The following is a 22,220-nucleotide window of genomic DNA, read 5'->3' on the forward strand; positions in this document are numbered from 1 at the left end:
TGTGTGTGTGTGTGTGTGTGTGTGTGTGTGTGTGTGTGTGTGTGTGTCTTATGTGTGTGTGTGTCTTATCTCACTCAGCCTTATAACCTGTATCTCTCACTCTCTGCTCTTTGAATTGAGAAAGCTCCTCGGATGAGGAGCGAAACGTCTTCTGTTACAAATAAAGTCCAGTTGTTTTTGTATTGAACGCTTTTTGAATTCATCATGTCCTGGATGACTGAGAATCTTCACCAGCATTATCCTATCATGTCTGAGAAAAGATGGTGGTGTAGCCGTTTTGGTCAGACCTTGAAAATAACATTATTCATACAAAGTATTTCCATGCAAAATGTGTTGTCATTTCTTTCTACAGTATGTGTCCCTGTGATGGACTTGCAATCTGTCCAGTGTCCCCACCTCTCGCACAGTGACTGCTGGACATGGGCACCCGCGACCACGGCGATCCAGAAAAGGTAAAAATGGGTAAAGATGATGGATGGATGGATGGATGGATGGATGGATGGATGGATGGATGGATGGATGGATGGATGGATGGATGGATGGATGGATGGATGCATGGATGGATGGATGGATGGATGGATGTTTTGTAAATGACTCAGCTGCGACTATATGAAATTTCACTTCAGTATCTGTAAAACTGACTGAGCCTTACCCCTTTTTGTAATGGATAAAGTAGATTATCTGTGGCAGCCATCTAAAATTGGACTTCAAAACCTATCCAATTGTAGCTGTATATTACGTAATTACTTTCAGAAAATCTGATTAAAATCCATCAATTGGTTCAGGAGATATTTTGCTAACAGAGGCACATGAACACTGGTGCACACACGTGGATAAAAATATTATCATCCACTTTCGCTTTTTGGCAATGGGTAATAATTGTGAAAATATTTGGCAGTCCCTTAAGAATGTCATGTATGTTTACCTCATGGCACTCATGTCACCTGTTGTTGTGTGACCCACAGACAATGTATCAGTCTACATGTAATGAAAAGCACATTAATGTGAGCTTTACCTCAAAAGTGTATTTACATAATGTATGCATGCTGCACGCAGTGAGTCTGCCCATCTGTGCCACAGACAGTTGTGCTCCACCTGCTGGGAATGTGCCACTCTGCTTAGCTCTTCTCATTCTCTCAAGGTCACCTCAGTGTGCAGTCCCAGAGGAGCCCAGCGTCCCCCCTTCCTCCCCCCCCGCAACCCAAAAGACTGAAAAGCAGAACAAAACCTGGCGGCTAACCTTCTTAATACACGCATACAAAAAATGAAATGCTGTGTGGTATTTCTTCTTTTTTTTGCCCAAAGAAATCAAATCAAGAGGCAGTTTCCGCAGGTATCTGTCTCTGCAGAGCTCAGTCTGCTCCTTTGACTGAAGCCATGACAACCAGGTGTTTGTGGAAAAAAACCCTCCAGCCCTCTGCTAGGAAGCAGCAGCAGCAGCGTGCAAGTCCAGCCAGCTCAAAGGTGGCCTCGAAGAAACCCACACCCAAAAGGGATGCCCATCTCAAACGAGGTGAGAAGAATTTAGCAGCAAGGCTGCAAACATTTGCTAAAACTCCAGACACTGATGTATATTTGCTGAAGACTGAGGCTATAGTCATAGGTCATAGGGTTTGTGAAAGACTGGACAGAAAGGCAGGGTAAGACAAAATATTATTTAAAAAAAAGAAGACAGACATAGAAAACAATAAACCAGAGGAGACAAAAAGGGACAAAAAACAAAGTTTCTTATGTTTCAGTCTGTGCAGTTCAAAGTCTTCGCTCCACTTGCCTAAAATAAGAAAATAAGGCTGGTTATATGGTTGGGCTGCAAAGCAATGGAGCAGCAACTTCTGCACTTGTAAAAACAATTTTGTTGCCAATGCGCAGACAGACAAACAGACAGGCAGGCAGGAGGGCGAGCTTATTGACACCCGACAGGGGGAACAGATGAGAACCCATACTGGCTTCAGAACAATTGGAAACAACATCGCAAGATATGACCATAATCAAATTGTCCCACTCATAATTTCTTTTTCCAGTCTCAAACACCAAACGTGGCGTCATTGTAGTAATCGAAACGGACCATTTATCAGAGCATTACCTCATGATATTAAAACGTGAAACTTAAAACTTAAAGATAAGAAAGAAAGAAAAAAAAGCAATGAAACTGAATTCACTGACTGTCTGATTTCACAAGGGAGGAATGCTCCTGCTCTGGAGCAACACTAATTGAGAGTCTGATGTGATTGTGTGCTACAGATATGATGTGATCACATTTACTGGAAATTTTATTTTTTCATGAGGTCCTACTCACTACAGTCTTCATCTAAATGTCACAACCAAGCAAGCATCTAACTGGGCCTTCATCGAGATTAAACTGAATTGAAATTACTGTGTGGTGTATTTGTACACAAATGTGTGTGTATGTGTGTGATTATGTCCATTGTGTTGAGAGATTTGTAGCAGTGAGAGGCAACGTTCCCTTTAGGAGGTTAATGGAAGTTTGTAAGCTTAAGAAGAGGTTTTCACTGGCTAATATTTATCACCTGCTGTCGAAAGGGTTCTGCCTGCATGTATGGGGTTGGGGGGGGGGGTGTATTGGTTTGTCTTGAGCCACTATTTTAAATGAAACTTCCAGAAAGTAATCAGTGGATGTGTATGAAGAACTTGTAGAGTCAGTACAGTTCAAAATGGCGACCACAGACAACCCATTTTACGAAACACTAAATAACTTACTCAATTTTACAAATGTTGAGTGAAACTTTGGTGCGGTAAAAGCTAAACATCATTCTCAACTTGCAGCACGGTGGCTCAGTTGGTAGAGCTGACGCCTTTCAGCAGGTCACCTCGGTTCAAATCCCGACCTGGAGACCTTTCTGGGTGGAGATTGCATGTTCTCTCCATGCATGCATGTTTTCTCCGGGTACTCCAGTTTCCTCCACAGACCAAAAACATGCATGTTAGGCTGATTGTTAACTCTAAATTGTCTCTAGGTGTGAGTGAGAGAGTGAATGGTTGTTTGTCTCGTTTGTCTCTATGTGTCCCTGTGATGGACTGGAGACCTGTCCAAAGTGTACCCCACCTCTTGCACAATGTGCACCAGTGACCGTCGCAACCCAAAAAAGAAAGAAGCAGGTTAAAGATAAAGGATGGATGGATGGATGGATGGATGGATGGATGGATGGATGGATGGATGGATGGATGGATGGATGGATGGATGGATGGATGGATGGATGGATGGATGGATGGATGGATGGATGGATGGATGGAATTCCCAACATCTACTTTTAACACTACACGTGCCAGATCTTTGCTTAAAGGGACAGTCTGGTCATTTTTGAGGAGATGATTTACCACAGTTATCTATAGTTAGTAGGGTGTCATCGAGCATGGAGAATGTCTGGCCATATAAGGGCCTGTTGTTTATTGTTTTTCAGGCTTATTAAACTTTATCATGTGAAGGAACACTACATTAGCTAATCCTACACTTTTGATTAACATCATTTGTTTATATTGTTCCCGTTTTCCCGACCAAACAACCTTTGTATTACTACACAAATTGGGTGTCTACTCAGTGCAATGGTTTACTCAACACCTGGTGGGCTGTTACATTTAAAGGCCTCAACAGAATCCATCTATCCCAGCACACATACATTTGTGGAGAAACATGAACGGTGTTCAGTTGAGAAAGCAGCAACAAACTAAAACAAACTGTGTCACAATGATGATGTTCATTAATGACAAATGTAAAACTTTTCATGCTGATATGTCATTTTTGATAAAGAGTTATTTTATAAGTTTAAAAAACAATAAAGTAGCCCTTGTTTGTCTAGTTGCCAGCCTAGCATGGGCGACAACGTTTACCTCTTTCTCCACACTTCATGTTCCATGTCTACTGTTGTGCATGATAACCTATTTTATTAGAAAACCTCATTTTGAGTGAATTCTCAGAAAGTAATCAATTGATGAACAACTGAAATACAACAAACTTCAGCCAGGTCATCTGGACAGTTTCAGTTTTTGTTGAGACGTTTCGTCCTTCATCCAAAGGACTTCATCAGTCCGAGGAGCCACAACAAACTGAGTCCCACAAGCAGCACACACTCCCATAGTGGACCAACCAGTTTGCTGGTGATAAGATGGTTTCTGGAGTCCGCTCTCTCCTCCGTCGACTCCACTGAGGCAGCCATAGTCAAACTGGTTCAAAGCATCAAAGTTTGTTGTTGCTCCTCTGACTGATGAAGTCCTTTGGATGAAGGACAAAACGTCTCAACAAAGAAAGAAACCATCCAGATGACCTAACTGAACTTTGTTGGACTTTTACACCTGAATTATTGATCATGAACTTTGATGAAACATCTGTAATAGATTCAATTTTTGAAGTCAGTACAAATCAAGATGGCCAGTGCAGCAACTTAATTTTAGTCAACACAAAAATGGACAAAACTCGCTCAGATTTACAGATATTGAGCCTGTTTGTTTGATGTGGTAGGAGCTGAGAGTCATTCACAACACATACTCTGAGGTGAGATTGCCCAAAATGTTACTTCAAGGTGAAAGGTTGAGGGTGATATGCCTTCTCTCAAGGAATGTGAGGCTTTTAATTTGTAAAGAGAAAGGCTCTACTGTACAAAATGAGCAACACGTTCATCCACAGTCATAAGCACTAATAAGCATTAATAAGCGATAATAACAAATAAATTAATACTCTGGTCACAGTATAACAGTGGGATATATTTTGAACACTTTACTGTTGATGAAATATCTAGTTCATGTCACAGACTTCCTTCTCGACTGCAAACTCATTTGGACTTAAAAAACTTAAATGCAATGGCCTGTTAAAGATTTCTGCAGCAACAAGAGCTGACAGTTAAAGCCCTGAGGCTCATGTAATCAATTTCTTTCCTGCAATGAGTTTTAAAAGCTTCCAAAGTTCACACTACCTCGATTACATTACAGACTTTTTGTTGCTATTCCGCAGCTTTCCTCACAGTTTCAGCCACATGTGCGCCATACCAATCAGCTCTGTTATAAAGTTGGAATCTGAATCAAACTTATTGGTAAATCTCAGGTTGCTCCTTTAGCTACACTGCCTAACAATGGGTTTTGCTCTATGGCTGTTTGACTGTCAAAACAACAGACAGGTACAAAAAAATAATAATAATCCCACAAGCTTGGTTAGGTTTTTTATTTTTGCAATATTCTAATTAGAAAGATTTTGTAGCAAAGACAAATGGATTGCTGTCTTTCCTCTCTCACATGAAAAATACACCCATTGCAACCTAAACCTTTTATGTTATGAGTGCTTAGTGTATATTTAGTTGATGTTTTTCTTAGTTCATATCTTAGATGTTATTACTGTTTTTCTTATACATTTTATTGTTGGATGTAACTGGGACCCTGTGTACTTAATTTCGCTCCACCACATGTACCACATGAGGTGCGAATAACAATAAAGAATCTCTGACTCTCTGACTCTGACTAAAACACAGATCAGATATTAAAGGCATAGCATTTCTTGAAGGAATGCACATCACTTGCTGCCTTTAACACCAGCGTATAAAACTGACATGGGGGAGTGGTGGCGCAGAGGTTAGAAGGTGGGCCTGTGATCGGAAAGTTGCTGGTTCAACTCCCAGTACCGTCAATATCAAAATGTGGGTGGAAAAGGTGAAATACCCACACCTGCCTCCACCCTCATTCGCCCCACTCTGGCCCCCTGAGCAAAGCCCTTAACCCCCACCATCTGCTCCCTAAACATGACTCTCTTGAAAATGAGTTCTCGTGACTCAATGAGACTACCTGGATAAATATAGGGTAAATGAAAAAAAAAATTTTTTTAATGACATCTTCTTATGAGAAGGAACGGTTGTGTATTGATCGAACCTTGTTATTGTTATGCACAACCACATATGATATTGCAAGATCTCTCAAGATCATTCCTCTCAGAGTAGTTGTTGAGGATTACTCTCAACTACAGAGGTGCTTGAAAGTTTGTGAAGTCTTTACAATTTTCTATATTTCTACATAAACATGACCAAAAACATAATCAGATTTCCACACAAGTCCTTAAAGGAGACAAAGAGAACCCAGTTAAACAAAGGAGACAGAAATATTATCCATCCATCCATCATCTTTTACCCTCTTCTTCCATTTTGGGTCATGGAGGTCGCCGGTGCTCATGTCCAGCAGTCACTGTGCGAGGGGTGGGGTACACCCTGGACAGGTCACAAGTCCATCACAGGGACACATAGAGACAAACGAGACAATCAGTCACTCTCTCACTCACACCTAGAGACAATTTTTAGAGTTACTAATCAGCATGTTTTTGGTCTGTGGGAGGAAACTGGAGTACCTGGAGAAAACCCACGCATGCACGGACAGAACATGCAAACTCCACCCAGAAAGGTCCCTGGACCAGGATTTGAACTGGGGACCTCTTTGCTGAGCGGCAGCAGCTCTACCGGATGCGCCACCGTGCTGCACAGAAATTTTATACCGTATTTTCCGCTCTATAAATCACACATTTTTGCATAATTTACATGCCCTGCGACTTATAGGTCAAAGTGACATATTTATTGATTTTTTCCAATATTGATAAATCCATTTTTGGCTGAGATATGACAGTTTTCATTAATTCTGCCTGAAAAAAAAAGGCAGTACCACTTTCAGCCACTTGATGGCAGCAGAGTAGTAGTAGGTATATGGAATGCTGTTGTATCATGTAATAGGTAAACGTGGCTATAATGACAAATTCAAAAAAGTTCAAGATAAAAACAACTGGACTTTTTCTATTATACTTTATACTTTATTGTTTTTTCTTGAACTTTTTTAAATTTACCATGTCCTGGAAGACTGAGAATCTTCACCAGCTATTAATGATACAATTGGCTTGCCACAGTCGCCCCACCTTCGTCCTGCACACTGCTTGGACCGACCATCAAACCAGCTGCAGTGCTCCGGCGAAATGCAGCTAATTTGACCATTAAAATGCATTAATTAAGCAAATGTTAAACTGAGACACACCTTTGCTATAATTTCAAGCAAACAAATAATTGTTTAGGTGCTTTTCTTGTGAAATTTCCAAGAAACAAGCAGCATTCCTCCTTCCTTTTTCCTCTCTCTTCGCGCTCCCGGAGCATCGAGGCAGTAAAACTATTTTTGAAATTCAGCTGATTTGACCATTAAAATGCATTTATTAAGCAAATGTTAGACTGAGACTCATCTTTGCTATAATTTCAAGCAAACAAGTAATTGTTTTTAGGCGTTTATCTTGTTAAATCTGCACAGCGACTCGTCGCGTGCACACGCTTACTTCTGCGTATCGGCTGTTGAAATAAAGCTGATTTGACCATTAAAGTGCATTTATTAAGCAAACGTTAGACTGAGGCACACATTTACTATAATTTCGAGCAAACAAATAATTGTTTTTAAGTGCTAATCTGGTAAAATTCTTGTTAACAAGTCCTCCCGTGCACGTTCCCGCGGCCGCCATTTGTCAGCCCATCGATTTTTGGCACAACACTGGCCCACATTTCCAGGTTGTCAGCGGTGACACATATAGATGTGACGTATACAGCAAACCAACTTATTTAAGGATTTGTCTACTTTATTAGACGAATATGGACTGATGCGACTTATAGGGCGGAGCAACGTGTACGGCGGAAAATACGGTAGTTGGTCATTTATTTATTGAGGAAAATGATCCAATATTACATATTTGTAAGTGGCAAAAGTATGTGAACCTTTGCTCTCTGCATCTGGTGTGATCCCCATCAGGCCTGCACATTGGCTTGGAGGAATTTTAGCCCATTCCTCCGTAAAGAACAGCTTCAACTCTGGATGTTGGTGGTTTCATAACATTAACTGCTGCTTGAGGTCCTTCCACAACATCAGGATTAGATTAAGGTCAGGATTTTGACTTGGTCATTCCAAAAAATGAACTTTATTCTTCTTGACCATTCTTTGGTAGAACGACTTGTGTGCTGAGGGTCATTGTGTTGCTGCATGACCCACCTTCTCTTGAGGTTCAGTTCATGGACAGATGTTCTGACATTTTCCTTTACAATGCTCTGATATAATTCAGAATTCATTGTTCATCAATGATGACAAGCCGTCATGGCCCAGATGCAGCAACACAGGCCCAAACCATGATACTACCTCCACCATGTTTCACAGATGGGATAAGGTTCTTATGCAGGAATGTTCTCCAAACATTACACTTTTTGTTTAAACCAGAAAGTTCTATTTTGGTCTCATCTGTCCACAAAACATTCTTCCAACAGTCTTCTGATCTTTAGCAAACTGCAGACGAGCAGCAATGTTCTTCTTGGAGAGTAGTGGCTTCCTCCTTCAACCCTGCCATGCACACCATTGTTGTGAAAGAGGCCTTCAGGTGCTGAGAAGTTACCCTGGGGTCCTTTGTGACATCGTTGACTATTCCATGCCTTGGAGTGATCTTTGTTGGTCCACCACTCCTGGGAAGGGTAACAATGGTCTTGAATTTCCTCTGTTTGTTCACAATCTGTCTGAATGTGGATTGGTGGAGTCCAAACTCTTTACAGATGTTTTGTAACATTTTCCAGCCTGATGAGCATCAACAATGCTTTTTCTGAGGTCCTCAGAAATCTCCTTTGTTCCTGCCATGATACACTTCCACAAACATGTTGTGAAGAGCAGACTTTGATAGATCCTGTTCTTTAAATCAAACAGGGTGTCCACTCACACCTGATCATCATCTCATTGATTGAAAACACCTGACTCTAATTTCACCTTCAAATTAACTGATAATCCTAGAGGTTCACATTTTACCACTCACAAACACAAACTTTCACACTTTCAAGCACCAATGTACTACCACAGCACAACTCAGCTCAATAGCTGTAAAACTGATTAAATTATTGACTTTTTGTTTTGTTTTGTTTTCTGAGGTCAACTAACTGTGACATCCATCTTGAATCAGGTTGGGTCCAAAAGGTAATAAGTTGCAGATGTACATCCAGTAATTACTTTTTGAAGGCTTCAATAAAATTCATCCAGTAGTTCATGAGACATTTTAAAAACCGACCAACAGAGTTGTTGCCTAAAGTTCATGACAACATTTTTGACCATTTTCTCACACAGAGTTTAGTGCTCAGAGTATGTGTTGTGGATAATGCTCTGCTGCTACCACCCCAAACCTTTGCTCAGTATCTCTAAAACGGAGTAAGTTATTTTTAGTGTTCTGTTCGCCCAAGTCAATGGGCTGTAGCAGCCATCAAGCAATTGGCTTTTATTACCATTTTGCATTCTGCAGCTAGTAATAATCAGGCAAAGAGCCTTCAGTTGAACCTGCCATAAAATGCTCTAAATACAAATGTGAATATGAACCCAATCTGTAAAAATGCCACAATCCACATAAACCTTGAGAATCCAAAGCCCAGAACCAGATACCAAATGACTCCCCCTGCTGAGGTCCTGTCAGCCGTAAAGGGTCAGAGGTTCGTCAGCTGCCTGCGAGGACCTTTACAACAAGAAAACATGTGGTTTTAATGATGCGCCTGACCCGTGCATCATTTCCGACGACATAAACTACAGTAGGTGACTTGTATACCCACCCGTCAGTGCACACCCCAAGTAATTGCCCAACTCGATTTTCAAAACTGAACAGAACTGACAGCATGAATGTGTGGGCTGATGGCTGAAATTAAAATGTCTGAATTCCACCTTGCTGGATCCAATCTCTTGCACATTTGTCCCCGTCTTCCTCCAAAATAATAAAAAAATGAATCAGAAGTAAAGGAGTGGAACTTTTCTTCATCTAAATGGCATTCCCTTAAACCACTAAGCAACGTGACTAGCCTGAAACACTTCAATTCCAGGCTGGAGGAGATGTTCGAGGGGAATAAATGAACTGTTACATTTTGGCCAGCTACATGATGGAGAAACTCATTTGGCCAAAGTTACTCTTGCTGAAGGGGGAAGGGGCAGGTATAATAAGAGATGGGCCAGCAGCAGCCTTGTCATTAACCGAGAGGCTGAGAGACCTTTGCTGCCTAATTGGCACAAGCTCCCCCCTAGCAAAGCTTCGGTTACCAGCGGGGGAAACAGAATGGCAGCGGCAGGCGGTTTCAATGACCTGCTCTCTGCTGTACCCAGATAGACAAGCAGAAGTTGCCCAAAGAACACCTGACCTAATAATGGAAGAAATGGAAAGCTGATGTGTTTTTAATGACAACAATAAACCTCATGAGAAAACTGCACTCCAGGCTTTGCTTTTTTAAGAGCTGGGCTGGCAAGGTTGCATTTAGAATGACTCTGTCCTGAATTCAAACTTATTTCCTCAACTCTTGATTTTTGATAGTTGCAGCAGTTCTGAAAGGCTGTTTTTGCCCCAAAACTCAGCAAAGTCACTTCCTAACCACTTCCATTATCCTTCAGGCCCACACTGCTGTAATAAATATGGTAATAATAATAAACAGACGAGTGGTTCTGTTCGTTTTTCTCCCACAAATACAGAAACAGTAAAAAGACGCATGTGTGATGAGTGAGGGAAGTTTGCAGATTTATGGCAGCTTTAATCTCAAAGTGTCACATCTGGAAGAAATAATGACAAAATGAATATTGAAATGAAATATTAACAGGAACCGGGGACATTCACCAAGAAAAGAAATTACAAGGATGAGAGAGGTAATCACAGAGAACATTGCCCAAAATAAGTTTATTTTATGATAGTAGAACTTGGAAAAACTCATTGTCTAGTTTTGGACTTCACTCAAGAAATGTTATGAAATGTAAACATTGACAGTTCACTGGGCCAGACGGCTCTCATAAATTAAACTTCTCAGATTCTTATTTCACCATCTACGTTACTCAGAAACATCTGTCTAATGAATCCTGGTTCGAGTGTTTAAAGGAACAAATGACAGAGGCAGAGATGAGGACGTTCAGTCATGTAGGTTTCTTAATGCAAAGAGCTGTGGCATATTTCAACACGTTCGAAAATCAAACTTTAAAGATCTATAAGAGGCTGATAGATCTATAGACAGATGGATAATTACTCCTTCAATTAATCTGTTTTGTGACTAAGTGAACATCTGTTCTCTCAGTCTGGCTTTATAGAGACAGTGTTGGTTCTTAAGGATGTCGTTCAGAGCAGCAATTCACCACAAAATAACACAAGAAGCAAATTATTTATTTTGAGCCCAAAATGCAAACAAATGAAATCTGAACTGGTTAAATGTCTCAGCTGTAAAAAGATCCATAGAATGGTGTAGTGAAAGGACATAATGTGTGAAAAATGTAAAATGTTGTGGTTTTGAGGCGATGTTCACTTGAAATCCTACTGAACTGGCACATATGTGGATGAATGTTGTATGACTGTTGTAAGAGTTTCATAAACACCTGACAATATATGGGTATACAATCATCTGGCGTATGAGATGACTACCTCACCACTGTTACATGGTGTCTTGAGATAGCCACGTCTCATTCATGTGACAAAACTGGCAGATTTTGACTCTTGCAATTCCTGCTTGACAATCCCAGTTATATCGTGCAACAGAGGTGTTATAGTTATGTGACGACATGTTGGGATCATGCTAATACAAGGCTTCTCCTCATTCAAGCAGTCTTTTTGTAACGAGACATCAGGTAGTATGGACCTTGGAGTAGAAGTGCAGAAGCTGCTGGAGGAGGGCTCCAACCTGGATGAGGACCAGGCTGACCTGCTGAAGGCTGCAGCAGATCTCCTTGTTGTTGCCAGGTCACAAGGGGCCTACACTGTCTGGCTCTCTGTGCTGTTTCTAATCATTCACAGTTTGGTTCCATCAGTCACCAAGCCTTCACAAAGTTGTTTCACAGTTCTTACACTTTCTGAGTCATGGCAACTAAATTGATTGTTTGAACTCAGTGTTTGAGGAGTGCTCCAGACACCTGCAACAACTCTGAAGACTGTTTTGAGAGAAAATGTCTGCTCAAATTTTTTGAACATGTTAAAAATCCCCTGTGACACCATAGTGACAGAGATGTGAGAAAATTGAAAACCCTTGTAAACATTTGAAAACTGAATGCCAGTGACATTTTGTCCTGAACAGTCACAGCACAGTGAGATACTAATTTACCAAACCAAGCTATGGATGATGAGAACATTGATGCATACTTTTCTGAAAACAAGACTCTGACTTTCCATAACTCTGTTATAATGGCAAGCTGATTTCTCGTTGATTAGTTACATAGGTTCTTCTAAGCTACTACCATATTTTCCGCCGTACACGTTGCACAGCCCTATAAGTCACATTAGTCCAAATATATCTAATAAAGTGGAAAAATCCATAAATATGTTGCTTCACTGTATACGTCACATCCATTATGTGCCATCACTGACACGTCATGTTTGTTACACGTCACCGCTGACAACCAGGAAATGTGGGCTGAACCCGGAAATGTGGGCCAGTGTTGTGCCAAAAATCGATGGGCTGCCAAATGGCGGCTGCGGGAGCATGCACGGGAGGACTTTAACAAGAATTTAACAAGATTAACACTTAAAAACAATTATTTGTTTGCTCAAAATTATAGTAAAGGTGTGTCTCAGTCTAACTTTTGTTTAATAAATGCATTTTGACGGTCAAATCAACTGTATTTCAAAAGCCGATACGCGGAAGTAGGAATGCACAGAGGGACGAGCCTCTGCATGTTTCTTAGAAATTAAACAAGATAAACACCTAAAAACGTTTGTTAGCTAGATTTTATAGTTAAGGTGTGTCTCAGTTGAACTTTTACTTAATAAATGCACTTTGACGGTCAAATCAGCTGAATTTCGCCGAGGCGGCACAGCAAAAGGAAGCTGTTCCGGTTGCTCCAGGCAAATGATGGTGGCAGGCTATGGCAAGCCAATTGTGTCATTAATAGCCACTTTTACCTATTACATAATACAATGGCATGCCATACTACTTGAGTGCCATCTAGTGGCTGAAAATGGTAGTGTTCGATTTTTTTTTAGTCAGAATGAATGAAAATGGTCATATCGCAGCCAAAAATTGGTTTATAAATATGGGAAAAAAACATAAATACGTCGCTTTGGGCTGCAAGTTGCAGGGCAAGTTATGCAAAAACTGTGACTTATAAGCTAAAAAATATGGTACTCATAACTCAGTGGTTCCTGGTCAAAAGGAACATTTAATCTACCTAGAATAAAACATGTTCATTTCAGAATCCATCTATGGCAGCACGGTGGCGCAACTGGTAAAGCTGCTGTCTCTCAGCGAGCAGGTCCCCGGTTCAAATCCCGGTCCGGAGGCCTTTCTGGGTGGAGTTTTCATGTTCTCTCCGTGCATATGTGGGTTTTCTTCGGGTCCTCCTGTTTCCTCCCATAGACCAAAAACATGCATGTTAGTCTTATTGGTAACTCTGAATTGTCCCTAGGTGTGAGTGAGAGTCTCTATTTGTCTCGTTTGTCTCTATGTGTCCCTGTGATGGATTTGCGACCTGTCCAGGGTGTACCCCGCCTCTCGCACAATGATTGCTGGACATGGGCACCAGCGACCCCCGTGACCCCAAAAGGAATAAGCGGGTAAAGATAATGGATGGATGGACATTAAGAAAGCCCTTCAGGACATACTATATACTCTGTGTGTGTGTATATATATATATATATATATATATATATAACTGAATCGTGAACATCTTCAGTAGAAGAAAAGTTTAGCCATTCAATGTTGCATCAAGCATTTCAACATTTAAAGATTTATTTAGATATCTAAAACTTTTTCCCCAACACAATTTTAACTGAGGCCATAAAATATAATTTTTGTCAAAAGAATATCATTTTAAATTAAATTAATTTTCATTCTGACAGATAAGAGTAGGAAAAACAATGCTCTTGTCTAAAAAAATAGAAATTTGTAGATAGGAGAGTGATTTATTCATAAATTATTTGAAATGCCCTTGAAGTTTGTATTTGTGTTTACATGTTAAAAAGTCTGGTCAAATCAACAGAAGATCTTTGTATCAGATAAACCCATACCTGTCTACAGGAACAAGAAGATACCTAACACACTCATAATGGAACAGGTTTGTAAAGAATGCAGCAAAATAGCTCAGACACTGGAGATACCTGTAAGATGCATGCATCAAGAGACGTCCTGGGAGCTTAGTTTGACATTAGAAACGTGTGTGTGTGGTGCTGCTGTGTGTGGTGAGTAAGCCACAGAGCAGACTGGCTCTTTTTCCTGTCACATCCCCATCTCATAGGAACGCTCTATAAACAAGAGGTGTGTCTGCCCGGGGCTACACCTTTAATTGTTTTCACTGTTCGCAGTCTGCCGCAGGCCACTCTCATTCCACAGATACCTTAAAATGCTGCCAAGTGCTAGATTGGTTCAATTTGAAATGCTGGGTAGAAAACAAAAAGTGATTTATCCCTGTGCCTTTCTCTTCTTATTCCTTTCAAGACAGGAGACTTGACTTTTTTCATCTTTCGTTTGGGCCTGTTAGGGCTGATCCCATCACTCATTTAAATCTACAGAAGTTATAATTAATGGAGATGCTGCATAAACATCTGACAGCATCATCATCTAAATACTATCTGAAATATGAGCCTCAAAGTCTATAATCTCCCTGACTCATCTACTGTGTGTGTGTGTGTGTGTGTGTGTGTGTGTGTGTGTGTGTGTGTGTGTGTGTGTGTGTGGAGGGGGTAGTAACCTTTAGGCCTTTGGATGCATGTATGCTGGTTGTCACTCAGGAGGAATCCTTCTCTGCAGCGGCACTCATAGCTGCCCATCATGTTGACACAAATCTGCTGACATCCACCGTTGCCTTCAGAGCACTCGTCCACATCTGTCAGAAAAACACACAAACACATTAATAAGAGCACTTCAAGACAGAACAATTACCGCACAAAAAATTGCTTGAAAGTTTTCAGAGATCAGATCATTATCTATTTAATGGAATTAAATTCCAAGGTTGGAATCATCTCGTACCTATTTTAAACTAATAGAAATGTATTTCTATGACAAGTAGTTGAACAGTGACTATTTTACCTGTTGCAGATAGATATATAAACGACAGTTACAAAGGGGTGTGCTGCTGTGTTAAAGACTCCAAGCTTGAAATTTTGAAAGCAGTGAATGAGAATGTCATTTTATAAATGTTTACACCACCACTGATTTCACATTACATAGTTATACTTGCAGAAATATTTTTATATTTTTTGACAGGTCTCTCTCTTCAGGTCTCTCTTGTAAATGAGTCCCTGAGGCTCAATGGGATTAGCTTGTATAAATAAAGGTTGAATGAATGACAGAAGTATCCCAAGCTGCACCAGAAGTGCTACAGCTAGCTGCTATTTGTGAAAACGACCACAGAAGTTCATTTAAATGAATGTGTAATGTAAAACCAAAGGTGCTGTGACGGTTTTAAAACTGTATTTTCTAAAGCCCCAAGTATACTCCCGCGTACGTCCATACGCGGAGGTACGCATGTACGTACGCGGAGGTGCGTGCGTACCCCCGCAGGGCATGTCCGTGCCAAGTTCACTTTTTATGACCGCGTACGCAATAAACTGCCCAGCGACGGACTGTTTTGTATGCGACACGAATGTATTAAATTCCCCTTCTTCATCCCTGATCTGGCCTTTTCTTTTGCTTTCTTTGCCAAGAGGCAGTGATCTCTTCCTCCTCCGTTGATGCCATGACTGAAATTGTAAGAAATGAAGGAATTTGTCACGAATGAATTAAAATCAGTCACAGCGTGGCTGTGGGAGGGTCTGTAGATTTCCTGTTGGGCTGGTCTGATGTGTGGGCTGCACAGCCAGCTCTCCCTGATTTTTAATATTTTTTTTTTAACATTTTATTAACAACATATAAACACAGAACACCGCTGCGTCTGGGGCTGCCAACTCTCTTTTTTTTTTCGACCTGTCAATCAATCCAGTAGGCGTGTCAGCAAATGACCAATCGGCGACCTCAATTTGTCCCAAGGTAAACGCCCCTTGTCTGCGAAGCTGCTCTGCAGCCGCTCAGGGTGGACGCTTGAGTATGAAGTCTGAACCCTTAGCGTACGTACGCGCGAACAGACGTACGCGGGAGTATACTGGGGGCTTTAACTATTAAAAAAATTATGAGATTGGAATTGATTGTTACAATAACTGCAATTCACTTTGTTCTTTGCCCTGATTGAACTAGCTGTTAACTAGTCCATCCAATCATAATTTAACTATTTTTCCAAACTGAGGCATTCAAAAGCAAAGTGGAAAGCATTTGAATGTTTTCCACATAATCCCTCGTCAAATAATCTGACCTTTGCTTTAAGTATACAGTACTTTTATAAAACGTTACTGACAAGGTATATAAATTTGAAAGTAGCATTTTTAAAGAGAGGCATTTTGCCCACTGCCTTGAACAGCAAAGATTTAAACAATCAATTATCAATCAAAATGTCTGTTTCAGGATGACTCTCAGCTACTGACGCGCCAGATTTTAGTTCAATATTTGCAAAAGTTACCGAGTTATAGCCATTTTTGTGTTTGCTAAAAAAAAAAAAAAAAGATTATCGGTGGCAGCAACTTTTAATCAAACTCTAAAAATTTGCTCAGTCATTCATGATTTGCTTTAATTCCCAAATCGTTCGCCACCATGAAGGACGAGTGAAAACAAATAGAGCCACTCATACCAGTGTGCTCGTCTTCCCCTTTGTTACTGAAATGTGACAAAATTCTAATCAATAAATCAATCCATCCGTCATGCTTCTTCCTTTTCAGGTCGTGGGGGTCACTGATGCTCATGTCTAGCCATCAATGTGCGAGAAGCGAGGGACACCCTGGACAGGTCTCCTGTCCATCATAGGGACACATAGAGACAAATGAGACAAACAACCATTCACTCTCTCACTCACATCTAGGGACAATTTAGAGTTACCAATCAGTCTAACATGCATGTTTTTGGTCTGTGGGAGGAAACTGGAGTACCTGGAGTAAACCCACACAGCACGGAGAAAACAAGTAAACTCCACCCAGAAAGGCCCCTCGGTCAGGATTTGAACTGGCGATCTTCTCGCTGAGAGGCTACATCTCTACCAACTGAGCTACTGTGCTGCCCTAATCAATAAAATAATTTTAAAAATTGAGGGTTTTGAACTGCAAGTTAAGTCTTACATGTAAACACATTTTTATTTAAACTACGAGAGGAGTGACTTGGTGGTGCCACCTGAGGATGGTTTGTTTGTATGACCTGGTCCAACACCAGACAGGCATTTGAAAGCTCCAAGTAGAAAGCACAAAGTTATAAAAATGCAAATGCAGCACAATCCTTCTGCGAGAGGGAAACCTGATCCACCTGGGCTGGAGTACCTGCTGATGATGAGCATCTGTCAGCCCCTCTGACAGGAGGAATGCAGGGAAGAAGAAGAAGGTGGCGTGTGGGGGATATTAATGGAAGGAGACGAGAGAAGAGGTGTAGACGAGTATCTTTAGGCCCCGTTTACACAATGCTCTTTTTAGCTGTTGACTTTCGGCCATTGGTGTGCACAATAGAAACTGGTCTTTTCTGACACCAACAATTTTAGAATCCAGAATTTGCCGGCCTCTGTGTTTTCTGGACGTATTCCCGCTGTGTGAACGTTTTGCTGTGTCGTTCATTCCTCACTTTCATCCGCTGCAGCACCGACATGTTTATAACGGTCAGGACTGGGATGGATGGAGGAGCCGGGCAGAACTGGGTCAGACAAAAGAGAATAGGGGTTCGGGTCAGGCTGGTACCGGAGAACACGTCTCACGGGAGGAGAATCTCAGGTGGGCCCATTTCCCTTCTATCACCTCTTCAGTCACCGTCTGACTGTAAGATAACTGTTAACTGTTAGCCGTAGATGTAGGAAGCATATAAGGTAACGAGTATTTGTCCAAGCACTGAACCCTGAGGAACTCCATGACTAATTTTGGTGTATGATGAAGATTCATTATTTACCTTTACAAATTGGAATCTATCAGATAAATATGATTTAAACCAATTTAGAGCCGTTCCTGTAATCCCAATATCATATTCAAGTCACTGTAATAGAATATTGTGATCAACTGTATCAAATGCAGCACTGAGGTCTAACAGGACCAGTGTAGACACTTGTCCATTGTCAGAGGCCATGAGAATATCATCAGTGACTTCTACTAGTGCTGTTTCTGTGCTATGATGAGCTCTAAACCCTGACTGAAACTCTTCAGATTATTTCTTTGCAGATGATCACACAACTGACCTGCAACTATTCCAGGTCTCAGAAGGTTTAAAGGTTTGGATCTGGAGGTTTAGGAGAAAAAAAACGTAGCGTCGGTGTGAAATTGTACATGCACTCTAAAAATGGATACAGTCAATAGATTTTCTGTGCTTTTATGAGTAGATAAACAACAGCAGCAATGGGGGATAGCAGAGTGCTGTTTGTGCTCCTCACTCTCCAGTTTTCAGAGCTTCTGATACAGAACGTACATGTGCCGCAAGTTAGCCGAGGGTCTCAGGTCAGCGGAGACACATTTCTCACATTTTACAGTTATTGAACCTGTAACTGTTTTCACGCTCGAGGCTGAAGTACCTGCACGCATGCAGGTGTCATTGAAGTATAAAAATAAGTGACCTGGCAGGGCACAGCTAATTCATTGTTTTTTTTCCGTCTCAACATCTATTGTGATCACAGCATTGCCATGTTCACACGTAACATTTTCACATTCAACATCAAAAAACCAATAAGTTTCCAGGAGATTATTCACCTGTTAACAGGGTTTAAATGTGGAGGGGGGAGTGAATCCACTTCAAGCGTGTACAGCGATGGTTTCCCAAAGTTTTGCTTGACACCTTCCTTGTTCTGCTGCTGAGCAAGACAGACCATCTGACCACAAGAGTCGCTAAGATTTTAGCAGAAAATGAAGTGTTCTCCAGCTGTCCTATCCTAATGTGCCCCCTTCACTTTTTGTTACCCCCCACCACCCAACCCACCCCTTTGTTTTATTGCTGTGCTGCTCCGGTTAGCAGGCTCTCCTGTGCATTAGAGAAGTGCAGATACGAATAACGACAGAATGTGTCCTCATTTCCATCAGAGATCCATCCATCCCTCTGCTCGATGCATTAATAATCTTTTGTGTACACATTTTTTATTATTATTATTAATAAGCTGTCATGCAAAACTAATTTACTGTCTATTTGTCCAGTCAGAGAAGGCCTCTGGATTAAGTTTCCTTTCTAGGGAATTCTCAGCTTGGGAAACCTTAGACATTAAACCAGTCCCATCTTTTTTCCTATTTTTCTGCACAAATGCACACACAGATTTATCATCGTCTAAACCAGGGGTCTGCAACCGGTGGCTCTGGGGCCATATGCAGCCCTGTGGTCCCTCTGCAGCAGCTCTCGCCAGCTTTGACCAAAAACAACGTGGGATGTATTGTATTTATCACCTTAACAAGAAAGGCTTGTTTTAGCTCCTCTCTGCACGCAGAAATGCCGAAACAATTGTTTGTACCATTAAAGAAAGAAAAACCCACAATGGTCTCTGAAATAAATTAAAAATAATTACCAACACAAAATAATAATAAATAACAGCAAATCAACTGATGAGAATCAGTCATTGTTTTTAAATTGTGGTTCAACATAATGATTTTATAATTGAATAAAACAAACTAATGAAACGGTGAAAAGGATGGTAGCTAGAATTTTGCAACAACTTTTTGAGGTAATCAAGAGACTTCTGTGACGCTCTGAGACTTCTACACCTGTCCACGCAGATTTTGATCCGCTCCTCATGAGTAAACAGCTGCAGCTCTCAGGTTTGAAGGCTAAGCTGCATCTTTTAGCTCCTCCACAGATGTTCAACAAGATTTAAGACTGAGTCCTCCAGCAGAACAGTCCAATGTTTTTGAGCCATTCTTGGGTGTTTCTAGCTGCATGGGTCATTATTCTGTCAGAGGACCTGAGACTGAGATCAAGCTTTCTGAACTGGGCAGCATGTTCGGCTCCAGAGTGCCTTGATAGTCTTGAGATTTCATTGTACCCTGCACAGATCCAAGATACCCTTTTCCAGGGGAACCATCCTTTTGTTGTCAAGGTCTCTTTCTTTAATTCAAAAAACAACTTTCATTAGTTGATTTGAGATTTTTCTGTTTTACTTTTGTCAATTTCAAGTTATTTTAGTTTACTTTTGTGGGGATTTTATTTTTATTTTTTTCACAAAATGGTACATAATATATACCCATCTGTGTCTGTATGCCTGTAAACATTTTGTGGTTGAAGGATATTTTTAATTTAAAGAGCCAAACAGATTGATTAGTTTTTGCTAGTACTTTGTCCGCCTGTTAACCATTTTGCGCACAGTATCATTTTTCTTGGAAATTCACCAGTACATTTGACATTTTTAACATATTTGAGGCAAGTTGCAATGAGGGAGCCATACTGTTGGGTTAATATTCATCAAAATAAATCATCATGAAAAAAATACAAGAAGGCGTGCTCATAAAAATGAGAATTAGAATTAAAGATTTGCCACTGATAATATATATACAAAGTATATATATATATATTAAATGGAGTAAAAGAAGAAATATTTCTTTATCACAAAAAAAATCAGTAAGTTAGAATGATATCTCTAATGAAGTACCTTAGTTTGTTTGTTAATTTATAATTAATCGGGATGCACATTTTCCCAAGTGGAATACTGGTGTAATAAATTTTCCACAATAAAAGAAATGACTCATACAGGCTTGTATAGTCTAGGGTTTAAAATGTATCTGAGGGTGTCTGAACATTTTTTCATGTGTCATAAGAATGAGTTTTTATGATTGTTTAATTTCAAAATATAACAAACGTTTGTTTATTTTTTTTTATTTTTTTGTAGTTTTATTTTGGGTTCTTTTCTTTTCTTTTTCATTTTATAAACAGGTTTTGCAGCTCTACTCAGATTTATCTTTTGGTGAAAAAGGGGCAAGCTCTCTTGATTGTAAAGTTTTCAGACCTCAGGTCTAAACATACACGCTGACAAAACCATACCTGAGCAGACAGAAAGTAGAGTTGACAAGAAGGTCAGAGGCAGGCAGCACTCATCGTGACCCTCGTCAGCTCACCAAGTCTGCTGTCCCGTTCTCACATTCCTTCAGCAAACGGTCTGTTTCCACTAAAGAAACCGTCATGTCAGTCGAGACTGATGAAAAAAGCATCACTCTGCAGCCAGTTGGATGAGAGGCCTCTGAAAATAAGACAGTGCGACTGACGTGAAGGTAAAGCGGGAACTATTCACAGTCTCATGTCTCCATCATGAAAGTGGCAGCACCAGGGAGAGGAACCTGGAGTTGACGAAAGCCACGAGCGACCTACAGCTGCACTTCTGCAGATAAACTCTTAGCAGGTTCCAATAAAACCTCCACAAGTCACAGGGGAAAAAAAATCCTAAACTGCTTAAAAGCCTCTGCCTCCCTTTCCCTTTAACACACACCCAAACCTCAAAAATTCAAACGTATAAAGGCTACACAAATACTGCCGTCCTCAATGCACAAAATGCCCATGAGATATGCAAACAGCCGCAGAGGGCCCAGGGGGAATTCTCTTTCCATACCCACAGCGCATCAATGAAGGTTTCATTTCCTGATTCCTTCATCCCTCCAAATGAGGCGTCGGCTGTCAGAAGATCTCTCTTGTTTAAATAGCTTCCATAATTGCCTGTGTTGTGTGCCGGGCAAGGCTGGCGTCCAAAGCAAATATTTCCAAACGGAAAGAGGTTCTGGCATGGTCTGAAGAAGTGCTCATGTTGTTTAGACTTAAAACAGTTCTTTTAATTGTCTGGAGGAGAGGGGGAGAACACCCCACCCCCCACCCCCCCACCGTTATAATCAAGTTAAAAGGACTGCCTCACTCCTGAAGTATGAGACATGCCTGTGCTCCAACCTTACTTCATTTGAGGAGATGAAGGGGAAAGCAGCATTGAAACGGAGGGTGATTAAGAGATTGGTTGTGTTTGCGGAGGCCATGTCCGCTGGTTTCTCAGATAGCCTTGACTGTATATAGAACATTTGGCCTGACGCAGAGCTTTAGAGCCATGTAAACATGGTGGTTTCCTTACAAAAACTCCTGAACCCTTATTTTGGAGACATGCTCAATTTTCATTCTCCCTCCACTTCTTGTTTAAAGGGTTCAGTGACATTAGAAGAGTTCATTCCTGATTCAGACCTTTTTTGAGGAGGAGAGAAAGTGAAAAAACTGCAGCTATCTGTCATCAAAGCCGTCTATATGTCCATCTCT

General features: G+C 40.8%; 1 protein-coding gene across 1 annotated transcript in view; it reads right to left on the reverse strand.

Moving 5' to 3' along the window:
• scube3 (signal peptide, CUB domain, EGF-like 3) overlaps positions 1–22,220 on the reverse strand; it is a 163,736-nt gene that overhangs the window by 73,112 nt on the left and 68,404 nt on the right. Inside the window, exon 4 of the mRNA XM_037684755.1 lies at positions 14,665–14,799. Within this exon, the coding sequence (XP_037540683.1) occupies positions 14,665–14,799 (135 nt within the window). The remainder of the gene's footprint in view (positions 1–14,664; positions 14,800–22,220) is intronic.

Source organism: Nematolebias whitei, chromosome 11 (assembly GCF_014905685.2).
Source record: "Nematolebias whitei isolate Nwh7 chromosome 11, NemWhi1, whole genome shotgun sequence".
In the NCBI taxonomy this organism is placed as follows: Eukaryota; Metazoa; Chordata; class Actinopteri; order Cyprinodontiformes; family Rivulidae; genus Nematolebias; species Nematolebias whitei.